Here is a 25564-nt window from a genome sequence, read left to right as displayed (position 1 = left end):
TCACAGATCAACCAATCACAATAGTCGTCCTGTTGCAGGGTTTACGTCTCCTGGCTCACGCAGCCAATCAGAAAGACCCCTTTATGAGGAGGCGTGACTCTTCAAAGAGCTTCAGCTATAGCCTCTATGGCTAGCCTCAGCTGTAGCTAAAGCTAGAGGAAATCGATCAAAGAATTTAACTAAACGAAACCAAATCGCCCGATCGTAACCGGAGTGTTGCCTTCATTTGCTGCAGGAGGTATGTTGAAATGAAAATCGTTTTCTTTACTCCGTTTGGATATTTTCTTTATCAGTGTGTTGTCAGTCGTCGCGGCGTTGTTTTTTCCCCCGGAATGCAGATATGGTGGTCGTAGTAGCAGCTAAGCAGCTGGAGCTAGGTGATAAATACGATGTCGTGTTACTACTAGACGCGCTAACAAAGCCCAAATAAACACCGCTATAACGATATGTTTTTTCGTTGTGTAATGTCCTCACTTGTTGAAAGCTGCTACAATACACTATAAGTTGGTTTAACAGTTGACTGTTAGGGCCACTATTAGCAGTTGATGCAACGCTGTGTAATAGCTCTCCTAAACGTTAATGTTGCTTATTGTCCATTTGTACATTTACCCAATGACGCGTCATAATCGGCACTGAAATGAGCACTCTTGGATTTACGGCCATGGTACCGCAGTTTCGGTTTAGGCAAAGCTAAATGTCCGTAGGCCCTTTGTTGTGTTTTGCCAGCTGGGATTGTGTGGATCAGCCGTGTCGGAAGCAAGTGCGGATAACTTTGGGCAAAGGCAAAATATGCATTTATATGTCGACATTTAACTGTTACTACGCGTACAATGCTACATGTCTTCGTCTGAAGACCTGAATTTAAAGTTGAGTTGTTGACCTATTCCAGAAGAGGCGAGTTTGGGATTAGCTGAGAGCTTGAGGCCATGCAAATTCATTTGCGTTATCTCGTAGTATTTTCATGGTGTGTGTGTGTGTCCTGGAGGCGTGGCACTTGAGTTTCGTGGACCTGTTAAACCAGGTTGGTCCAAACTTTTTTCATTGAGGCCGCATGTTGAAGTGTAAACTAGAGCTGAAACATATGGACACATCTGTGGTCAATGCAACTGTGCGTTTAGCAGAGTTTTAACCTCTATTCAGGCTTGGAACCTTAAAACAAGTTCTTTCCCACAACAAAATGTTAGTTTTTGAAGTTACAATTGTTTGGATATAATATATTGGGACAACACATGTGAATGAGAAAGTTGAAATGATTGATTGTGAGGCAGATTGACTATATTTATATTATATGTCTCTGATGTGTTTTATAGATCTTCCTGCAGATAGGCGTCGCTATGGCTACAGTGGCGCCCATTGGACCTGTTTCAACCCCTATTTTACCTCCTGCTCCGAAGACCATTTGTCCCTCCCAAGAAGAAGTGGAAACCCGGGCTCTGCCATTAACTCAAACCCCATTAAAAACTTTACCTCAAGTCGCTGCCATGGAAGAAGCTCCACCAGAGCCTAGCCCACAGTCTGAGCTAGAGCCCACACCTATCCACCCTGTGGTCTCTGATCCACCTGCAGACACTGTCCCTGTGTCGGCCTCTGATCCAGCTCTAGACACAATCCCTGTCTTGACCCCTGATTCAATTGCTTCCCCAATGCCCCCTTCTGGCTCACAGGTCCCACCAGTTCCTCTGCTGCCTCTGGTTCCACCAGCCTGCACCAAGAACCCCAGCTGCAAGATCATGACTTTTAGGCCGACTATGGAGGAATTCAAAGACTTTTCCAAATACATTGCTTACATGGAAAGTCAAGGAGCTCACCGTGCTGGTCTGGCAAAGGTAGGAGTCAATCACACAAGACGCTTAAACACACATCTCTAGATGTAATGGGAGACTTACAAGCCTGTGCTTGCTCTGTCCTGCATGAGTAGAAGCTTGACCCCCACTCAGCCTCGCACTACACAACTGCGAGACCCCTCACCTGCACCTGTATGATGTTAACACAAGAATAGCAACATAATAGTGGCAATGTTTGAGATACAGCAGTAGCAGCAGCTATTAGCACTTCAGGTTCAGCGGGAGCAGAAACGCTGTGTTAATTTGTTTAGTTGTCCTTTATCTACAGGGAACTGGTTGTATCATTATTTATCTCTGTCTAAAATCAACATTCTTTATGAAGCTTTCAGAGGATGTGGTCCTACAACGTTCTACTTCTAAATGCCCATTTGACCTGTCACGAAAACACCATTTTATGTTCAACACCTATACTGAGGCAAGGAATTAATCTGGTTTATGGAACGATGAGTCGATACAGACATTAATGTGACAAATATAAGTAGCAATATTGATACTTGTTCAGATCTTCTTCAGGATAGATCAGTCATCTGCCCTCCACAGATGTAAAAAATAATACTTTCTGTATTTTTCCTAGGTTATTCCCCCTGAAGGCTGGAAACCACGAAAAAACTATGAAACCATTGAAGACATGGTAATTCCAGCTCCCATCACCCAAGTGGTAACCGGCCAGTCAGGTCTGTTTACACAATACAACATCCAGAAGAAGTCCATGACTGTCGGTGAATATCGCAAACTGGCCAATAGCAAGAAGTGAGTGCTTTCAATTGTCATTTACTCCATTATTATTATTTGAGCTGATGGCTTATCTGTAAACTGTTTTTATTTAACACTTCTGTTGTTTTCAGATACTGCACACCTCGCCACAAAGACTTTGATGATCTTGAGAGAAAGTACTGGAAAAACCTTACTTTTGTATCTCCAATTTATGGCGCAGATGTTAGTGGATCCATTTATGATGAGGTAATTTTGTTGTTATTGTAGCCAAGCTTTAACAAAACAATGGAGAAAGAAAGTGATGACCACAGATGTACACATGAGTAAATCCTACACAACACCCTTTGTCCAAATCAATGTTGAAATGTAGCAAGTAATTGTTAGACCCCTTTCATTTTGGTGTTGTACAAAGACCAGATTAAAGTGACCCTTAATTTCTCCACAGACGCAAAACAAATACTCAATATATTTATCAACCCGCTTTAGTGAGATTTGAATTGCATGGCAACAGCTACATCTTCTGGTCTTTCAAATGTAATGCAGATAAAACTGCTCATACAAAAAGCCAAAACTGAGGCACTCCCAAAGTAGAAATAATAATAACAAGCTTTTATTTATATATGGCAAGATCATTTCAAATCATTGGTAACACATTTCGGCTCTAACCCTTCCTCTTGGCAAACGGCTCATACTTCTTGATATTTCTCAATGTTTGTTAAGTTTGTTTAAGATTAACAAATGATCTACCCTGTTTTTCCCTCAGGATGTCCATGAGTGGAACATAAGCCGCCTTAACACACTCCTGGATATGGTGGAGCAGGAGTGTGGCATTGTCATTGAAGGTGTTAACACCCCATACCTGTATTTTGGCATGTGGAAAACTACGTTTGCTTGGCATACTGAAGACATGGATCTCTACAGCATCAACTATCTGCACTTCGGACAATCAAAGTCCTGGTAAGTCATTTTTAAAGCCTGGTGAACCAGGCTCTTCTATGGGGAAAGCAGGTGTGGCCTTGTATCTTCCTGATACCAAATTGTTTAAGTAAATTGATGTATGAACCAATCACCGCTGTTTTCCTTCAGTGGGTCACTCAAATGTGCAAGACCTTTATAACTTTCTAGAAAGATTGTTTTTTTTGTTTCATGCTAAAAAATTATAGTTTCAATCACGTGAGGCATGTAGGGTTTTCCCACTAAGGTCGCTCCTGACAGGTTTCTTAGAGGTCTTGATTGAAGGATGGATTGGATATAGTGAACAGATTATTTTAAGGACAATAAGCCTACATGGTTTGCAGTCTCTGTGATGCTTCAGTCAGAAGCTCGGTCCATTATATATATTTGAAACATGCTTCATCCCTCTCGGCATATCAGATTTTTTTATTTTTATTCTCTAATATTTGATGTATTTTGATTCGCTTTGATCATTTCTGTTATTTCTCACTTGTTTTTATGCCACACTGTCTCCTGCACACAGTGCCCACCGAGCTCCTCCTCCATTTTTGTGGAATTGAATAATTTTCAAGTTTTTTTTCCACTTGTGTATGGTGTGGTAATTACTAGCTGTTAAACAGTGCATGCCCCCTTAAAACACACTCTCCTCTCACAGTGCAGCCATTTGTGAAATTAACTCCATTCCCCTCGCAACTGCCGCTCCCGTCAAAGTCAAAACTCCTCTCCCAACCACTCCCAAACTGCTGCGTGTGTCAAACTTCTCTGTCTGTCACTTCCCCTCTGCCTCCATTCCCCAAACTTTTTTTTTGTCTTTAGTTTCAATCACACTCCTAAGATAAAAGTTGTGCTCAGAGCCTGTGAGGAGCGAGGAGGGCTGACGAAACAGAACGGAAAGGAATATTTTTGAAGTGGAGCTGGGCGGCATCTTCCAGACATTGAAACTAGGTTTTCATAGAACCTCTCAGCCGTTAACCGCTAATATAGTTCCAATATCATTTATTGACAGTTTATATTCTCCCATAGCAGGGAAAATGTGCAAGTTCCATTTGTTATTTGTTACAGTCCTTTTTGTGATGGCAACACACTTAATGAAAGTCAGTTTCTACTGTACTGCTGTTAAAAAACTAAATCATAAGTGTTTGTGACAATATCAATTGGTAAAGGGATCTCTGACACAAACTCAGCAGAGGTGATGGGCCATACCACTTTTTTATTATATTTGAAACTTTAGGGTATTTCAGTTGATATTACAGATGCTGCTATTTTCATATGTGTGAATGTGTTTCAGTCCATAAACATTTCTATGGTTATTTTATGTTATTGATGTATGTAGGCCACAATAAAATTGCTTATTTAACTTTGCCATAAATGAGTGATGTATACAAAGTATAAAAGTAATACTTAACATAACCTTGCAGCTCCTGTCACATGTCGTGGATGGTTCATTGCCTTTTATCGTACATGCTAATGAGCATCGATACTCGTTACCCGGTATAGATAACTAAAAGGTAGCCATTTGGTATTGATGTTTGAATACTATAGAAACAATCCGCTTATCTTTACTTTGCGGCAGATTAAAGTCATGAGCTGCCTCCCACTGTAGGTAAATTATGCCCGTTTGCTACATGTGTGGATTGTGTGTTTAGCACTGAGACACTGACAGACGTGTTGCTGCCATGGCAACTGTGGTCTCAGGACGGGGGAGCAGGAGGAGACTCGTTGATCTGCTAATTTGTTTAGTTTCATGCTTGGATCCTGTGCTCCTCTTAAGTTATTTTTATCTTTGGTAACACTGATGGAGCTGTGCGATATTATTTAGCCAAACATAAGTGTTGTTTTCTAGTAATGTGGATGTCTCTAAAAATGGTACATTTAGTTACATTTAAATGAAGTTCATAAAATGGTGAACAACCAAAGTCTTTAGCATCAAATGATTACACCAATCGCTCAGTCTTGGAATGTCCGACGTAAGATGCACTTAAAGCACATTTACACTTCTGAGATATATCCATACTTTTTTAAATACACACACGTTGGCTGCTCCCATTTATTTGGTGTTTTAACTCTAAAACTCTAGGTGGCAGTGTTGCACTGGGATAGCCCTACACCAACTCATATCAACTTTGACGTTTCCTACAGGTTTTGTGCTGTAACACATGCTTTTAATGTCTGTCTGTGAGTGTTGAGTGCTTCCCTCTCACTTGCACTCCCATCTGATTTTTCTTCAATATCTAGCTTCTGTTCTGTGCGTCCGTGTAACTGCCTCAAAGTGAGGCATGTGCAGATTTTTTACACGTTTATAGCGGTTATAGAACAATATAAAGAGCTGTACGAGAGTTTTTACACGATGGCAAAATAAAAGTAGAGCCATTAGACATTTGGCTTTGCCTCCATTATACCAATAGGAATCACTTTGTTCGGAAACCCAAGTATTGAAAGGAGCATGTTAATTGCAGTGATATACAGTAGCTACAGAACTTAGATCATGGAAGGGAAAGAAGACTCACGTGGCTGGCCTGGTGTGTGGTACAAATGACCTAAATATGCAATATGTTTTTTTTTTTTTTGGATGAACCCTTCACTAGTTTTTGAACAGTATGTAACTGTCTTGCATCACAGGATTCATTTCTTTGTTGGTTTGTCATATAATGTTTTGTTTTTCTGCAGGTACAGTATCCCTCCTGAACACGGGAAGAGGCTTGAGAGATTGGCACAAGGTAAGAATGTGTTTTTTTCCCCTGCTTTTATTACATGTTACATGTAAGGATGTGATTTATTCAGGAAAACTTTTTTTGTATTAAATTGGTATTTAAGTTACACGGATAAGAACCTAACATTTAACAACAAGCAGATCTCCATTTGTGTCCTTTTAATATTACAAATACTCAGAGGAGCACAACACAGAGAACCAAAGTTCTGCCTACACTGTGCTGTGGTCAATGTTTCAGCAGCTTTTATTATCTCTGTCAAGGAGTGTAAAGGTCACAGAATGATGCTCTCTGATTGGTCGAAGTGGATCAATGACAAACACAGCACTTATTAACTAAATCTAATCCTTTTACGACAAAGCAAAAAACAAAGGTCACATTCTTGAAATTTTCTTGAAACTGTAATCTTTTACATTTTTCAAACTCTTCAATAGTCTTTGACTAATGTGTGCTTTTTCAATATTTCAAAAATACAAATAATACAAAAAGGTAAGCCTAGCAATTTATCTAACCAACTACAGCAGAGGTTTTCAAAGTTTTCTCACCATGTATCACCTCATACCAGGGTTTCCGTTAACCGTTAACCAGTTTGCAAATGGCCGGTAAAAATAATTTCCCAAAAATATTGCGCGAATATAGAAAATTATATTAAATACAACATTTGCCCAGCTGATGTGGTCAGATCTGGACAGCGTTGGGTCGTAGATATCTTCTGTCTGAGTTAAAGTGCAGATGAGGACGTCCGCGTGACATCTGCCGCTCTCCATCGTCTCCACGCACACAGCTTAATGTTCGGATTCGAGCTGTTGTTGCGTTTTTCTCATGTCATTCTATCATTAGGAATAGCTGTGTTTTTGAACCCACTAAAGCACTCGTGTAGCGCTCTGTCTAAATGAAGATTGTTTTGACAATCAGCCATCGCTCATTATTTGTATATATGACACTGATATCTTTTTTAATAGCCGGTAATTCTTGTGAAGTCGACCAAAAAAAGTCTAGCAGAACCTCTGCCACATACTTGACCTTCCAAGTACCTCCAGGTCTAGATCAAGATCAGATCGGGACAAAACCGGGTCTAAAAAGATGATAAAGAGTAGGAAACTAAAGTATGTCTAAAGCAGAAGACGCCTCACTTTAAATCATTACTATAGTATGGATGACATGTCTAATTTAAACGAATAAAGTCTAAAATTGCAGATGACCCTGAGTGCTACTTGAAGACGCTAGAGGTACCAGGCTGTATAATAAACACTTAAAACAAAACTAAATGTCTTTCCGTAAAAGATCTTAAAGCCTCAAATTGGTAGAACTTGTTCTTGCCGACGCGCGTTTGTCCTGGCTCTTACATGGAGCGTCTCCTTCTCACCACTTGTGTTTTCCTGCTCATTCCTCCCGCACTCTGATCAATGAGGATTATCTTTTGTATTGCACGTAGCGCCGGGCGAGATGGAAGCAGCTGAAATGATGAGGGAGGGTTGGCTCCGACCAAACTCCATTGGATAGACACTCCATTTGTCCTTGTTGTTGCGGAGAGCGAGAACAAATCAATAACCAGCAGCGCAGAGCCTGTGTTGCGCACACTCCTGTTATATCGCAGTGCTGGGGAAATGTCAGGCACTGCATGTGGCAGATGACGGACAACAAAGAAAAATGCCATTGTCGTGTCATTGATACTCTACTGTAAGGTGTAAAGTTTCTTTGTGTTTTTTTTTTTTAAAGAAGCTTAGCGGTTTCTCTTTTTTTTATTTTTTGTGAAATATTCTGACAGTGAAGATTAAATAACTGGTATAGAAGTTGCTTTTCTGTTCAATAGTCCACATGATTTCATCTTTCAGCATTAAATGATATCCACTAGATGCTGCTCTTTAGGTTTTCTGTAGGTGTCCCGTCAGTGTCTCGCGGCAGCCTTCTTCATTTCTTATCTTAGCAGCTGGCAGTGGGAGGAAACCCATGCCAACGCCTTTTAACAAGCACCCGCTGACCTATGAAAACCATCGTCGGCACCAGCGGCCAACTGTTTACGAGCTCCTAAAGAGACGGTTATGAGTGTAGCAGAATGCCCCGCAGAGCTCTGCCAGTCATGTTCAAACTTCAGAACTATTAAATGCCAGACATTGAATCAAACAACTAAGTTTTCATTCCTCATCACTGCATTATTTCCATCTTGTCCTCAGACATTTTGGCTAAGGAAAAGCATCTGCATAAGAGGCTGTAGCAAACTTAATTTCCAAACTGAAAAGGACAGAATGAAGCCTTTAAGTTAATATTACCCTGTGGAGAGCTCAGAGAGCCAGCTGCATTTTAATGGGGATTAATACCCAGGCTCTGTCGGCACATTATTCACCTTTATCAGCTCCAACAAGCAGGCGGGCGATGAGAGAATAGCGGCCTGTCTCCCTCTCTGGCTTTGTAGCCTGGAACAGAGGCTGAAACAATCCAGTGAAAATGAAGGATGAAATGGGTACCGATTATACTGTCAGTCACATTAAAGTTTAACTGGGCGGAGGCTCAGATGGACCCCCTTTGAGGCACTAGCGGGCATGCTCAGTAAAGAAAAAAGTGACTGATGGAGGAGAAATTCTTGCTTTTGATTATGCAGAGGCCGTGGGAGTCTCTCCAACTCTGAAAGAAAAAAGTCGGCGTTTTTGTAGAGAAAGTTGGGTCTTTGAAACCGAAAATGTCACAAGGCGACGTGCCCACAGGACAAACTGTTTATAGAAAGGTCAAGTACATTAGGAATTACGAAGATGATTTCAAGCAGTGTTTCACAAGATGTTTTCATAAAGTACCAAACAACAAGTACCACATTTCAACAATTGAACTGTTTTGTATGTTGCAGGCTTTTTCCCGGGCAGTTCTCAAGGCTGCGATGCCTTTCTCCGCCATAAGATGACGCTGATATCTCCATCCATCCTGAAAAAATATGGCATCCCCTTTGACCGGGTGAGATTTCAGTTACAAGTGGCCTACTGTATCTTGTATAGCATTTAATAATAATGCATCGGTTTTGTACAGCGCATTTCTGGACACTCAAAGACACTTTACATTGTATTATTCGTATTGCATTTATAAAAGGGCCACACAATATGAGAAAAGAATAATTCCTAGTTCCACTGAAGAAATCAGAAGTTGGTGTTTTGAAAGGGAGTCTAGGGCTTCATGTTAGTGTCCATTTTATTTCTTCATCAAATTGCCCCTAGTTTTGGTACTTTTTTCTTTATTGGGAAAGATATGAACTATTGCACCTTGCTACCGGCAAGTTACTATGCTTTTTTGTTTTAGCCTGTTGGCAGGAAATGTAACAGATTTTAGTTAGATGGAAGCCTACATTTAATTTTGTGATATAATGTAGTTTCTTAGGCTATGGGTATTGCGTCGCCTAATATTGTCATAATGATATTGACAATAATATATTGTGCCGTGCTGTTAAAGTATGATTATCAATATCAACATACAGCATTAAGTACCAGCCAATTTCAATGTGACCCCCAGGATCTCATTATCACAGCAGGTATGTTTCCTGTCGTAGTGCGCTCTCTTTTCATGTGTTGAAAAATAAACCGTCTTCCTCTTTTGGCACCTACAAAAAGGCCTGTTTGATACGTGAACCCGTGCCTCTGGACGAGGAAGTTTATCTGTCATTTTCAGCCTCTCTCGGCGCAACTGCCTCTCATGGCTGTCACCGCGCTGGGATTGATCTGTCTCTTGATTCCCTGGATCCAAGCTTCACACACTGGTTCCCCCACCAAGATACAGGGCTTGAGTTTCGGGGCAACACATGAGAAAAAGGATGTGCTTGACTCATCCTTACCTTTTTCTTTTTTTTTAACATACTCAGAATAACACGGAGCTCTCAGAATTCGCTACACATCTCTGTCAGTGGTGTAAAATTGCCCTCTGTTTTTTCTTTCTGATGCTAAATGATGGAATAGCTATTGGAATATAGTGATATTTAAAGACATGTTATTCAATCCTTTTTTTTTTCTCTCTTAACAGATAACTCAGAATGAAGGAGAGTTCATGGTCACTTTTCCCTATGGTTACCACGCCGGTTTTAACCATGGCTTCAACTGCGCGGAGTCCACAAACTTTGCCACACTGCGGTGGGTGGATTATGGCAAGATGGCTACACAGGTAAATGACCTTCAAGACGCCCCTTCACTTTTTGGGCCTCTCAAGTCAGGGCCTGATTGGGAAGCAGGTCTTGGTTCTCCTCTACAAGTCATTTTACTGACAAAGTGGCTCTTTGCTGGCGAGCTGGCGAGCATGAAATTGACAGGGCACGGGTTGGATATGGAAGGCAGCACCGCTACAATGTCCTCTGGAAGTCCCTTTTCTCTTAAGATTCCACTTGGTTTTTTCATCTCCCATTCTCGCTATGTGTGAGGGCGAACATGCATGAGTTGGGGTGTGCTTTTTTTCTCTCTACTTGACTGCATGCCAGATTTATGAGGTGCCAGGGCGGCCCTCTCTCCTCTCTTTTCTCATTTTCAGCCTTTTCCACTTTGCCCATGCGACCACTCGTAATTTAAGAAGCAGTAGTCCCTCCATCCGAGCCGGTGCTCAGGGGACCATCTCCTGTGCACTTGTCTCAGCCTGATAGAGAAGAGTGGTCAACTTTGCTCCGCTAATCCAAGTCCACAAAGTGACATTGCAGCCCCCCACACAGACTGGGGAAATATGACAGAACAGCTTGACTAAGGTCCCTTCTTTCTGTCTGTCTGTCTGTCTTACTTACTTCCTTCGTCTGTGGGTCTCACAGGGCACACGTTTTACATTTTAGTGTACAATGTGGTCCACAAACATGCACATAAAACCACCACATTTTGAGGATCAACGTTTTGTTAAAAATCCACAACCATTTTTTGATTCTGTAGTACTTTTGAATTATGTCATGCCTTATTCTACTCCCGAAACATGAGTCAAACAAAACACAGGATTTTAGCTGCCACACCAGTCGAATAGTTTTAGTGATTTTATACATATTTTCTAATATCTTTTCTTAACTGTTGTTCAGTTTACATTTACGCTAGAGGTTAATACCTAATATTCTTGACTCAACCCCCCTGCAGCAGTCAGTGTGGACTCGCTCCCTGCCTATTGCTGCAGAGCCCTATTCTGTCAGCACCAAACAGGACAGTGAACGATGGGACCAGCGATCGAATTTGTCACCGGTTGGTGGCTGCCAGCACACGGCTTATGTCCCACTCTTCTGAAATACAAGCTCCTTAACTGCTGCCCCATCCGTCTGACTTACTAAGCGAATTCACACCTGCGGTCACACAAGAATACTGGCAATATGCTTTGCCCGCTCTCTGTATGCTCGATGGGAAGATTTCAACTCAAACACTTATACCAAAATATATTATACATACAATACAGGTTACGGTCCATGTTGCTCATTCCTATTTAAAACCCTTTCTTCCCAACAAAGGCAACAGAGTTTGTATTTCTGGCTAAATAGAGGATAAATAATGCTGTGCAAGTCGGGTCAGACAGGTGGGACACAGTATTGTTATTAGCAGTTGGCACGTCCACTGAATGCGCTGATCCATAACGCTTCCCCGAGCCAGAGGTTTCCTGTGGCTTCATTAGTACCCAAAGTATACTTCAGGGCTCATTGACTGCTAGCTTCAGGGTGAGCTTTTGTTTTGCTGGGATTTGTTCTTTACGGGTCTGTTTCCCCTTTCCTAATAAAGTATTTATGTGCTCGTCAAGTATAGGAAGCCTCGGTCTGTACCGATTGCCGCAATATCTATCCATGACGCGTAAAATCATTTCAAAAAGTGAAATGCATAATAATTTACAGATTACTTGTTCAAATATTGTAGGAGCAAAGTTCTGAATCATGTTAATGATGTTTTGTTTGCTCCCCATGTTCTTCACTGATGATATCAATACCACTGAAGGCATGCGCACTTGCCCCCCGCGCCTCCACCCGCCAACCAACACCATATTGTAATGTTTCCGTCTGTCAAGTGGTGTCTAGATGAGATGTAGGCTGGATATTGTTTCTCTTGGGGAGGGCGAGCTGCTGTGTTTCCTGTAATTGAACATAGGCTCTCAGTACAACTCAGGAAATAATATAGACGGAAAGTAATACAACAAGCAAGGCACAAAACAAGAGTTTTCATCTTTCTGCTCGACCTTCTCAGTTTGCTTTCATTTCCCCCTTTCACCAAAGAATTTAAACTTGACTTTTTTAACTATACCTAAAGTGATACACGGCTGCTGTTTCCTCAAAATCTGTTCCCATGTTCAGTATTTTCTATAAAATGTGTAATCTGCTCAGACTAAATGAATTAGTATTTTAATTATTTAGAGTTGGACTGTTGCAGTATTAATGTGTGCCTCTGTTCTGTCTCTTTAGTGTACCTGCCGTAAAGACATGGTGAAGATCTCCATGGACGTGTTTGTGCGCTGCTTGCAGCCTGATCGCTATGAGCTGTGGAAACAGGGCAGGGACCTCACTGTGTTGGACCATCTGAAGCCCACGGAGTTGGACAGTCCTGAGTTGGAGCGGTGGAGGCAATACCGCGTGGAGTACAAGGCCCATGCCCTTCAAAAGTGCGACCTTTTTTTAACAATCGTCATGACACTTACTGACTCTGAGCCCTTGTTTAATCTTCCTTGTGTGTGGTGTTTTCTAGGGCTATACAGAAGATGAAGCAGTTCCGACGACTCAAACTTGAAGAGGTGAAGCTTCTGGCGGCGGATGGTATAGAGCTAGATGCAAACTACCAGCGGCAGGTGGAGGAGCGCGAGGCCCAGCGCCGACAGGAGAGGGCAGAGCGGCTGGCCAGAGAGGCTATGTTGACTCTCGAGGCTATTGAGCTGAAAGAACAGGAGGAAGCGACTAAAGCTGGTGGGGAATTCATCTAATGTTCTTAAGGCTCTCAACAATAGTTTAAGATGTTAAATACACATTTTTTGCTTTATAGATGAGATAGAGGAGAAAAACAAAGAAAAGCATCAGAAGAAAATGGCCCATCTCTACAGTGCCATCACGGGCTTTGAGGAGGAATTTGCAGCTTTTGCTAACTCTGGTATCACAGGTCATCAGGTGGGGAATGTGTTCAACGAAGACATTAAGAAGGAAGTGCATCTTACTCAGGTAACACGCTTCACCTGTTCACTACTGAGTTTCCAACAATCACCGAGAGCTCATCAGAATGTTTGTTTTTCACAGCCAAGTTTCTCCAAAATAAAAATGCCTAAGGAAGTAAAGAAGAGCCGACGTCACCCTCTGAGTAAGCCACCAATGCGATCACCGCTATCAATCGTCAAGCAAGAGCCAGCCAGTGAAGGTACAAATGTTTATGTGAAATGTCCTGTTTGTTTGCTCAAGCCTTTCAAGATGCCCATAAAAACAGCAAAACCTAAAACCAGATAATACCTAAAAAGATCATCACCTTCTTCTTGACAGGACTCAGATCAACTTTAGATCAATTGATGGTTTTACCTGCAGCTGTTGTAAAGCCCTACAGTGCACATAATGATGGATGGATTTATCCAGTTTATTCAGTCCCCTCGTTATATCTCTGCCCACAGAATTGCCCTCCCCTGTGTCTCTGGACAATGCGATGAAAAAGCAAGAGCACTTATGGCAGAATGTCTCGCCCAACTTTCGGACGGAGAAGGGCTTCAATGCTGCAGTGGCAACTCTCAACCCACACTGTGCAATCTGCTCTCTGTTCTGTCCCTACAAGGTAGATCACACGGCATGGCACTTGCGACCAAAGCGTTGCTATTGTTTTTAGAGGGCCACATATCTGACGCTTTAATCATTCCTTTTCAGCACGCAAAAGATCTTACAAAAGCGCAGCTCAAGGCTCTTCCGCGTCATGGAAGCAGAACTCGCCCCCTGGTTCCAGAAATGTGCTTCAGCGCTGGCGCAGGGAACACGGAGCCTCAGCCCACCAACTCTTACATCGGAGAGGACGGCACCAGTCTGCTCATCAGCTGCTCCATTTGTCTCCTGCAGGTTCATGCCAGTAAGTACAGATTTCAATAAACTAGGGCTACAAATATGATCACATTTTTCCCTTTTGATATTTGGTCGCCAATAGAAGTTTCAATTACAGTATTGCACTAAATAGTTTGCTCTTGGTGATGCTCATCAGTTGAGTTTTTGTGGTCTCCTAACTAACTAAAACAGTGACAAATCAAATGGTTAGGAAATCTACTCCCTTTAGGTTGTTTTTTCTTTTCTTTTTTTCCTTATTAAGATGAAAATGTGCACCTCACAGAAAGATAACCGCCAAAACACTAATGTAAATTTACCAAAGTCAGTATGTCATATGTCAAGCTGTACTCCACAGCAGACATTCACTCAAGCTCGGACACAGAAACACCCCCTGGTCCTATACCCCCCCCCCGGGTTCTTATTATCCCTAAAGCTGAAGTGCACCTTCAAAAAGGCCAGTTCATTACTCTTCCAGGATTGAGCAGGGCTCAGCTGGAGAAGCAGCTCCACTATTGATAAGAGCACATCAAGCAGAAAGAACTCTTGTCAGAAAGAGCTGCCTCTGCTTCTCTCTTCACTCTTCATTGTTTTGGAGTAAACATCCAAAGACCAATCATTCAGAATTGTCCAATTGTTGAAATGCGGCATCCTTCTAATTGGGCACATAAAGACTTATATGCATATTTAGTTTTGTACTTCTGTAGGTAACTGGTTTTGTAAAGTGTGAAGGTCACAAATTCTTTCATCATTGCAGGTTGTTATGGTGTGAAGCCAGACTCTGTGAGTGATAACTGGACATGTTCCAGGTGTGCTGCAGGTGACTTCACTGTGGTAAGTAGCTGCTGCGTAACTAAAAATAACATGTGAAGTTATAAGTGACCATGTCGTATCATAAAATATTCTTTAAATGAAATCTATGTCATTTGTGTTTTCTAGGAGTGCTGTCTCTGTCACTTGCGAGGAGGAGCTTTGAAAACTACCACAGATAATCGGTGAGTCATAAAAGAAATATGTAAAAAAAATAACAAAACGACAAATGTAAAGTTGGTCAGTTGGATGAAATGTGATGCATTTGTATGTAGTTTTTCACTCGGTCTCTACATTTGTCTGTAGGTGGGTCCATGTCATCTGTGCCATAGCCGTGGCTGAAGTCCGCTTTGTCAGTGCTCTTGAACGAGAACCAGTAGATGTCACAGCTATTCCAGAAACACGCAAGAATCTGGTAAGAATAAAATCCCCTTTTTGCATGGTCTCTGTACTCCCCTTAGGGCTTATTATTCTTCATTATTCTTCAGCTGATAATCATTGTAACTAAATGTCTGTCACTCTGCTCTAGCCTCCTTAGGTGGCGGAACGATGTAGTATTTGTATGTGCGAGCAACGGGCGACGTGTAGTAAAATAAATGTGCTTGAGTGGAATGGCAGGATAATCTCTGTTCCGAATGAACTGCATCAATCTCATGAGCGAGAAGCAATTTACCCAGTTCTGTCATGCTTTGAAACACTTCTCATCTCCCCTTTTTCTCTGCAACAATCTGTTCACCAGATTCCTCTTCGCTCGCAGCAGCCGCGCTTGGTGTTGCATTTTGACAAACCTACAAATAAATCTCTCAGCTCCTTTCTCTCTTAATAATCCATCAAAGACGCCGTAGGTGACGTTATTGAAGCGTTGCCCCGCCTAAAGCTTGTTCCTCCATCTCTCGTTAAAATGTTGCAAGAAGAACCTCTGTGGTCCTTTGACCCTGGTGACTGGGTCGATCAAACACCTATTAGAACTGTTCTTAAAAGAAGCTTACTTCACACTACTTCCACACTTACTCCCTTGCGTCTGAATATTTGGGTTACAGTGACAAATCGACCTGACCAGCCTTTACAAGATCGGGCGATGAGTCCCGAGAAGGTGTACCCACTTCTCCTAAAAGATTTCCCCAGCAGAAGTAAAGCACGAGTGGAACGCCTTCAAGGGAAATTTGTCCTCTGCCCCAAAACTATTTTAGATTGTTAAAGAGGGATAAACGGGTTTTGGTGCCTTTGCCTCGGTTTGCGGTTGTCTTCACAGTACAATTCACTGAAAACAATAAACCATCCTTCACATGAAATATCACCCAACAGAGCCTTATTGAAAACCGTTGTACATTTCTCCCGCACCAGCGCAAAAATGAAGTATTGGCACTTTAATAAAGAATTTTTATTTCCTATTGATCGGCTACAGCTACTGGCCCGGTGATTTGTCAAAACCCGGGAGACGCGGCAAGGAAGGTTGCAAGGAGCGCGGATGAGTGAGGGTGCGTGTGGTGATAGATAACAACAATAAAGCAATGCTGCAGCACAATTCAGATGAGAAGAGACAGCCGACAATACAATGAAGATGATTGCGTGAGATAGATGGGGGGAATTTTGACATGAATTGAATGTCTACAAGGCTATAACCTTATCTTCCCAGTGTTTTTGGACATTAGCAATAAGTCAATCATGTGGCCTGCTTCTTTTCTTTCTTTTGAAAGATTTTATTTATCATAGACATTCTGCAGATGTTCGGAGCCTGGGGTCACGCTCACACTAAGGGCGACAGCTTATATGCGTTTCAGCCCAAGCCCATATTAGGCAATAGTGCAGCACTGTGTTTTTCCCCTTACATTTTTATTGCAATCCTGGAGTAGAATCTCACACTAACTTCTGACACTTCTGACTGCACAGGCTTGTTTTGTGCCCCGACTGAAAACATCCCCTCTATTTTTAATGAGTAGAAACATTGGGAGCACCAAACAGAATTCGAGATCTGGGGGAAGAAGAAAATGTTTCCACTGCTGATCCGTACAACACTTTTGTTTCATAAGAGTTCCCACAATTCCTCGACAGCCACCGCAAAACTCTGCTGTGGTGAACGCTGGCATGGTGTTCCTTTGTCACTTTTTAAACTTGTGCAATTTCTTAAAAGCTAGACAAAGGGGAAAAAAAAAAACTTTTCCAGAAGCATAGAGCACTTTTGAGATGACACACCAACCACAGCCGTTGCCTCTCTGTGTGCAGAAATGCGTTTATTGTGTCGGTCAGAGGTTCAGCAAGAACCGCGGCGCCTGTATCCAGTGTTCCCATGACAACTGCGCCACGTCCTTCCACGTCACCTGTGCCCAGATCGCCCGAGTCATCATGAAACCGGCTGACTGGCCCTACGTAGTGTCCGTCACCTGCCACAAACATAAAAGCACACCAAAGGTAAAGACATTATTTAGGCATAGTATTTTAGTAGTATTGAAAGAAGAAAAAGGAGTTTGGTGGTTCCACGCCCCAGTCCTTCTAATTAATTGAGGACATGGCCTTTTAGCTTTTCTTTTAGCTTAAAATACTTTCCTGTAACCTTCACCCAATGACTAAAAGAGTGATATTTAGTCATCAACTGCTTTCAAATTTTTTGTCTAGCAACAACGGGCACCACCTAAAAGTCCCCAGGGTCCAGCTCTGGGACAGAGGGTGATTGGTCGCAATGCCGACGGTTGGTACCATCACTGTACCATCATCGGCATGGCAACACAGACGCTGTACGAGGTGTGCTTTGAAGACGGATCGTACTGTGACAACCTGCACCCGGAAAACGTCCTGGTGAGCTTTTTTTTTTACATCTAATTAAAGCAAGTCGTGCTCATGCGGTATCTAAGCAACTGTTTCTAGCTTGTCATTTGAGGAAGATTAATAAATCACTGCTTAACATTGGATTGTTAAAAGTACATTACAGGAAGTGCTAAAGTATTAGTTTGAATTGATGTTTCTCTGTGTAGAGTCTTGACTGCCTGCGTCTTGGCCCTCCGGACAAAGGAGAGGTGATTGTGGTCGGCACTACTGAAGGCAAGGTGTTGAAGGCCACCTTTATGAAACATCACGTTCACAAGTTTTTCCAGGTGAGTTACTCTGCCACATCCCGTCCAGTTGAAGAGGGAAGTCACAGTGCATCATCACTAAGTTTCAGCTTCAGTGTCCCTCTGCTGTCATGTTGTGAGACTCATTACACAAGCTTCATGTTTGGTGTGCTTTCAATATCACTGGCCTTTTTGGTCAGTGGCACTCGGTCTGTTCGTTTAACAAGAGTGTGTGTGTACGAGTTCACAGTCACACTCCTGGTTGTTTGCAGTGTAATCAGACGCTTTCTGATTTTCTGACACTTTCAGGTGGAGTTTCAGGACCAGAGCCAACTGATGCTCAAACACTATGAGATCTACAGCTTGGAACAAGACCTGCCTAAGCGCGTTCGAGCCAAACTTGTGAGTCACTCTCCACATATAGAGCTTCTGCTTAAGTACTGTGCACGTTTCTTAAAGTCAGTGAGAGAGATGATTGCGACAGGGACAATCCTAAAGACGCACCTGTTTTCTCTGCTCAGAATATTCCAATCTGGATTCTTTTTGTTTTGCCTATTCTATCATATTTAATACAATGTAGATTTGTGTTACAAACCCTTTTCAGAATAGGTTTTAATACCTCCCCCCCCTCTCTCTAGGCTATTCTTTTACCACAAGGGGAGGCCCCTGCACAAGACGGGGCTAGAGCAGCCAAACGTCGTTGTGTGCCAGTGGGCGAATCCCTTCCACCTCCAGCTACAAATCCCGCCCCCGAGATCCCCATGGAAACAACAGACACACCCTGTCCGTTTCCTGCAGCCTCAGCTTCAGCAGCAGCAGCAGCAGCCCCCCCTCCCAGTGTTAACACATCAACAGTGACCTCACCGCCCGTTCTGTCCCAGGACGCCCCGGGATCGTCGCCCCCGGAGATCTCTGCCCAAACCAACGGCCTGCGCATGGACAGTATTGGCGCCATGGACACGAGCGCATCACTTTCAGACGCCCTCACAGAGTCGCCCCTGACGTCAGACCCCACACTGGGACTGCAGGCCATGTCCTTTCGGTCCACATTGAACTCTGACCCCGTCTTGTCGGTGCCCTCGCCCCCGCTGCCCCCTCAGCACCTGTCCAACAGCTACGTGGCCAGCACCAGCTATGTGTCCTACATGGAGAGCCTCCTAAACGCACATTTCCCTCAGGAAGATGGGGCTGGCCCTTTGTATTAGGCCAATGTAATGTAAGCTATCGGAGGTAATGGGCTCTGAGGGTTTTGAATAATTCTTTTGGACAGTGAGATCTGCCTTGTCGAGCCGGTACTGACCAGAACACGTGCACTCTTATTGCATGGACTTCAATGTTTAAGTTAATATATTTGCAGTGGTGCTCTAATATGCTTTGAATAGGACAAAGCTTTTTTTTTCCTTCTTTTATTTAAAAAAAATCCCTTTTATATGTTTAATCGTTTTGTTTCTTCACTACGATGATACAAAATCTGGGTGGAATACCTCGTTGCATTCTCTTAACTGCACACTCTTGATTTTTGTGGTATAGGGAAGTCATTCTCTGTCTGTGTTTGTGTTTGAGTATGGAATCAATTAACCAGCAGCAATGAACACTGTGATTCCAGCCACTCAGCTTAAGCTCCTCATTTCTCTGTGTTTCTTTGTTGGGAATTGGGAATGGGGTGTCATACTGTATGTATTGTACAGGGAAATCAGTATTTCAATGTCCCAGTCAAATATTGATATAATTATTTGTAAAATGAAAAACATGAAGAAGAAAAAAAAAAGAAAAAAAAAAAAAAGAAAGAAAAAAAACATGAATGCAAACACTAGTATATTGTCTGGAAGATGCATTACTTTTTTTGTGAAAAGTCAAAGTAGTTAAAATATGAGAGCTGAGCTTATGTATTAAAGAAAAAGGCGGCTTCACAAGTTTCTTACTCAAGGTAGTCTCAGGGTTCCTACATGACAGTAGTGCAATAAGTGCCCGATTCAAACAACTTTCTGACCTGATCCTCCTTTGGTCTTAGCATAGGTATATAGTCTGTCTGTCTTTTTTAATCTTTGCGATCTCTTGCAACATTTAACTGTGGCTTATTGAGAAAAGTATGTAGGAACCCTTACCCAAATGTTTTGTACCATAGTTAAAATGTATGTAGAAAATATTTACGTCAACGTGTCACTCTGTTCTTTCTATCGTCATTTCTTCACCGGAAATCTTACATCCTCAATCTTTTAAAATTCAGACAGTTCGTTCATCTTAATATTGAAAATTATGTGTCATAAAATATGGCTTTTTTTTCCAAATGATAATGCAATTTCTACTTCATAAAGGCCACAGCTAACCCACACAATTGTAAATACCACTGGCCGTGAGTATTGTGAATAAGACGCTTTCTCTCTTTTTGTGTCCTTTGCTCAAACATGGCTATTGGCCGTTATTCTGTATGGAAAAACCCACAATAATGTCATAAGCATTAAAACTTGCTAGTCGCCAACTGGATTGTGTTGCCTGTTTTTCCCACTTGTCCGGTATTTCTTCCCAGTTTTGACCGAGTTCAGATCATTGCGCCTTTTTAATTAATTGAATCCTACCTGTGCCATCTCTCATATCCTAAGCTCAGTGAACGTTGTATCAAAATATAACCTCTGAGAATATCCAATCAGACTATTTTATTGGTACAAAAGCTACTCGGGGCATTGACTATGTTATTCTCCCCATTTACCGTTCTATTCTTCAGACCTCCCGGATGCGTTTTGCCGTAATTGGCAGAGCAAATGTTGTTTATTCCTCGCTGCTGCGCCTCCCTGGCACAGACTCTGCCTCAGCAAAGTTAACTCACACAGAGGCAGTGCGTCTTGTGTGCTTGCTCCCTTGACTTGTCACAGATGTTGTTTTCAGTTGTTATAATTGGCCATAAGTACTTAGACAAATAGTCGAGAAATGGTTATAGAGTGGAGTGTGCGTGAACTTCTGCATAATTTAACGAAACAGCGTAAATGTGTTTCTTGAAAGACACAAGTTTCGTACAGTTAATTTCATTCAAACACAGTAAAATCCTTTTAGTGATCATGTCTGTCAAAGTTTTACTAAAATAAAAGTGTCTCATTTGATTAAAATATGCTATACTTAAAGGGACTAGATGGGAGTCGTGGTTTCTTTTTTACTCGCCACTGCCACCTCAGGTCTTACGGAAAACTACAGTCTCCATGTTAAGCTCCTGCATGACAATGGACAGTTTTTTTGAGTGACAGTGAAGGCTTTTAGCGGCAGTTGTGGTAAATAGGTCTGGGCTCATTCTACACTTTGGAAAATTCCTGGAGAATGTAAGAGTGGAAAATACATAATTTGAACATTTATAAATTCCATCAAGTCCCTTTAAAAAATTCATCGAATCAATTTCTGACCAATACAGACAAGAGCTTGGAATGACCTCATGAATCAATCCAATACGTGATTTACAACACTGATAATATCACATGACGATACTGACTTAGACTTACTAATCCAGATCCGCCAATTATTCTTGTGTCCTTGGGCACGACATGTTGCACACCGACCTTCCCTCCAGTGTCTATGTACTGGTGAAGAATGATTGGGAGGTCACTTCAACAAATCGGACCCCTTCCTTCAAAGAAGTAGCAAAAAATGCTTATTGCTGTACAGACAATATCAATATAGTATCACCTAACAAAGTATCCAGATACAGATATTTGATTTTTGATCAACCCTCACTAGCTGGGGCATCCCATGAGAGCTGTTGCTGCTGTCAAGAGCAGTAGCCTGAACCAGTTAGATTGATGTGGGGAAACCACAGTAAATCTGAAGGAAACCAAGCCAGACACAGGGAGCGCCCGCAAACTCCATACATTTTTCATCTTTATGGTGAACATCTGTACTTTTGAAACCATGCCGAACGGTTCTCGAACTCATTCTTCGCTGTATGTGTAAAAATAGGCTACACATAAAGAGATTACAGAGGCCAGGATTGTCTTTCTGGAACCTCTCATGCACTATAACAAGATTCACTTTGACTGCAGAGCTCCTTTAAATGCACACATCAAACTGGAGTAAAAGAGAAGGTCATGGAAGAACAGGCGCCTAAGTCATATGGACAAATCACACTCTCCAACACACACACACACACGCTGCAGCTAGCTGTGCATATGGCAAGGCAGTAGCCCTCTCCGGATCAAGGCGGGCATTAAAATTCTGTGGAGCCCACTGCGTCTTTGCGAGAGAAACTGGGGATGTGCCAGCTTGGCAATTACTTTAACAACTCCGGAGTTTGATTTCTTTATTCTATTGAACTCCACCAGAGGTAAAACTGAGGAGGAAAGGACGGGCAAGGACACAAGTACAGACCCATCAGCAGTTCAGATGAGAAATGGCATAGCAAGTAAGCATGTCATTTGTCAGCAACATTTGAATATTTGTTTCTATCCATGCATGTGCACAGTGTGTGGAAAGCTCTCACAGCTTTAGTCTAGATAGAGATGACATCATGCAAAACAAATTGCAGTTGTAGGCCTACTGTATCCTTAGCTGAACCAGGAACTGTTATAGTTTATAACTAACATAAGTGAAAAACAACACAAGCAAGCCAAGGGAACACAGACAGTCAAAGGGGACATCTAAATGCAAAGTGTGACACTCTCCTGCTAATTAAATGTGGCAATTCTTTAGGGATTCCAGCGTCACGTGAAAAGAGTCACCCTTCAAAAGAGCTCCAAAGAAGAACCCAAAATGTCTTACTTACTTGACTATGTCTTTGAAAGGCGCTATATAAAAATAAAGATCTTCTTCTTCTTACTTGTCACGATAACAAATTTTAAGTTCAATATATTGAGGCAGGAAAGTATTGTGATAAACGATATTATTGACTCTAACGATACAACATACTGTCAACTCTCTGGCACAAAAATGACAGTAAACCTGCAAATAAATGTACAGACGATAAATATCGAGCCAAAATATGCATCGGGGGTAAGCTACTCTTGTAAGCTGCTCGGAAGTTGAACCTCTGACCTTCGGATTCATGGGCGAAAGCTCTGCCAACTGTGCCAGTGTCGCTCACATACTGCAAGACCACAAACCAACACTGTCGGCTGGTTCCATCAGTCGTTGTGGCCACTAAACCGCCATTACTGCGCACGTGCCACCCCTGAACAGAATCGACACACAACTGTGTAAAGTTCAAAAGTCATCTCGGTGAGTCGGCGTGCCCTAATCAGACCCGTCCTTCAGAGAACCTCTAACCTGGCCCTCGTCCGTCGGAATGGCCCACACCGAAATGAAAGTGTGCGAATGGTTGGGATCTAATTGCCGATGGAAGTGGCAATTATGTTGACAAGCTGGTTGATATGACAGGCCCCATTATAGCCTTAAGCGTTTATTACATTTCTGCCCAGTAAATCACATCACACCGAGGCTGTATTAGCATAATGACTTAGTGAAGCACAATCTGTTAACATTGTCCATTGTTCAAAGGGAAGTCTGGACCAACTGAATGGAGGTGTAGCCACTTCATGAACTTGGAGAGAGAGACCGAGAGAGAGTAGACATGCAATAGTATTATATGTTCCCATGTTTTGTATGGATAAATGGTGTGTATTGTGGTTGAGGTGTTGCAGGTCACATAAAACTAGCGATATGCCTTCCTAATGCACTTGTTCTACCAAGGACTGCAGGACGACGAGGCAATACCTTACACCATTTATAGGCATCTGGCCACATGTAATGTTCCACTTCCGCCCCTTGCATTTGCTTTTCTTACAAATTCAATTAACTACAACTGAGAAAAAAAGCCACGTTGAAGAAGAGCAGGGAACGGAGGACAACAACAGTGTTACAACGCGCCGGTCCTTTAATAATGAGGCGCATCTTCATCCAGTCACACGCTGCACAAATAAATGGCCGCCCCCTTGAAGCTCTTAATCGTCCCCATTAGTCTTGGGCGCCTTTTGGCTTTTAGTTTGCGCTCCAGCCGCTTCCCATAGGAGCGGCCCCGCAGACATCCATCACCTGCAATTTGCATGCTGACCACACTCACGGTGCTGACCGAGCCCAGTGCGCGGCTGGAGGTGCTGTATTCAATCCTGCTCTTGAACCGTCGACTTTCAGAAGCGCCGGAGAGCAATCGTGAGCACGTCGATCAATGAATGCATCGATCAAGTGAACTTCTGACAGAGAGGGAGGGATTGGAAGTGCAAATACTGTACCTCTTGTTGGGACGTACATGTAGTTTTGTGTCCAGGGGCAAGTGAGCCATTCATTGTAATTGGAGTTTGGATGACTGTCAATAAAATCGCACATGAAAAGCTATTTTGAGTCTTGGAAAAAGCTGTTTGTCTTGTGAGGTTTGCGTGGACATGTCACAGAAGCTTATACTCACTGCCTACACGTTTCAAAAGTATGACCTGCTTGCCCTGTGGTTCTCTCCTCCTTCCTCAAGTCGGCACATGCTGCACCCTCTTCTAAATCCACTGCTTAAAATCTCATTTCAGACACAATTAGCCTTTAGCCCAGTGCTGTTGCTCGTGGTGCGTGGTGCTTTTTTTTCCCTCCTCCCTTTCTCATCCCTCTGTCTCCCTGATAAAGATCATTACTGAGGTTAGTGAGAAAGTGGTTTTGATCATTTACAGGAGAAGAACAGATTAAAGGGCCTTTTACAAAGCCCATTATGAGACTGCTAAAGCCCCTCATGTGTTGCCATGTCAGAGTTAACAACTCAAAATTCATGCCTTTGCCACAACTTCAAGTCTTTCTCGATCACATTTGGAGAATGCAGAAAAACAGACAGCGACTGAGTTCGATTTGCTGGTGCTTCTTATTTGTTTTATTTATTTGAAGGAAACACTTAACTGCAGATGCAGAACTTACAAAACAACAGATAGTTTGCTGCCAAAAAAAAATTAAAAAAAATTAGTGCATGCTTTTATGCTTTAATAGCATGATGCATTTAGGTTGGGTGGTTGTCTGTTTTATATCTGCATAATTTACGCCATATTTACATAGGTGGGCCTATGATTTTGGGAAAAAAATAGTCACAATTATTTTCCCCATATTGATTGATCTTGATTTTCGGTCCACTTTTATTTTTTAACAATAAATTAAATACATCTTGCTGATTCATAAAATTAGATAAATCTTTTATTCAAACCTCAACTCAAACAAAAACAAATGCTCTTCTCTAGTTTCATTTTTCCAAACTCGGTTAGGTACTGTTTGTGCCAAAGAAATGGCTGTAAACATGTCGATTATGAGCCCATCCATCCATCCATCCATTTTCTTCCGCTTTATCCGGGGCCGGGTCGCGGGGGCAGCAGTCTCAGCAGAGATGCCCAAACTTCCCGGTCCACACACACCTCCTCCAGCTGTTCTGGGGGGACCCCGAGGCGACACCAGGCCAGCTCGGAGACATAGTCCCACCACCGTGTCCTGGGTCTTCCACGAGGCCTTGTCCCACTAGGACATGCCTGGAACACCTCCCGCGGGAGGCGACCAGGAGGCAGGAGATTATGAGTCCTATGACGATTATTG

The 25564-nt window shown here is 42.4% G+C and overlaps 1 protein-coding gene across 1 annotated transcript; it reads left to right on the top strand.

Moving 5' to 3' along the window:
* The first annotated feature begins 85 nt into the window (after window positions 1-85).
* Window positions 86-21004, top strand: kdm4b (lysine (K)-specific demethylase 4B). The gene is made up of 22 exons (XM_079575420.1): window positions 86-238; window positions 1311-1826; window positions 2419-2594; window positions 2690-2804; window positions 3322-3515; window positions 6180-6229; window positions 9060-9163; window positions 10217-10354; window positions 12591-12787; window positions 12871-13085; window positions 13162-13334; window positions 13410-13527; window positions 13772-13929; window positions 14019-14214; window positions 14941-15017; window positions 15123-15178; window positions 15300-15408; window positions 17217-17402; window positions 17607-17786; window positions 17963-18082; window positions 18350-18442; window positions 18679-21004. The coding sequence occupies exons 2-22, from the start codon at window positions 1335-1337 to the stop codon at window positions 19243-19245; spliced, it is 3714 nt and encodes a 1237-aa protein (XP_079431546.1). The 5' UTR covers window positions 86-238; window positions 1311-1334; the 3' UTR covers window positions 19246-21004.
* The last annotated feature ends 4560 nt before the right edge of the window (window positions 21005-25564 follow it).

Source organism: Gobius niger, assembly GCF_951799975.1.
Source record: "Gobius niger genome assembly, chromosome: 17".
Lineage (NCBI taxonomy): Eukaryota > Metazoa > Chordata > Actinopteri > Gobiiformes > Gobiidae > Gobius > Gobius niger.
Note: the sequence above shows the minus strand (reverse complement) of the source record. Positions and strands in the feature narration are given on the sequence as shown.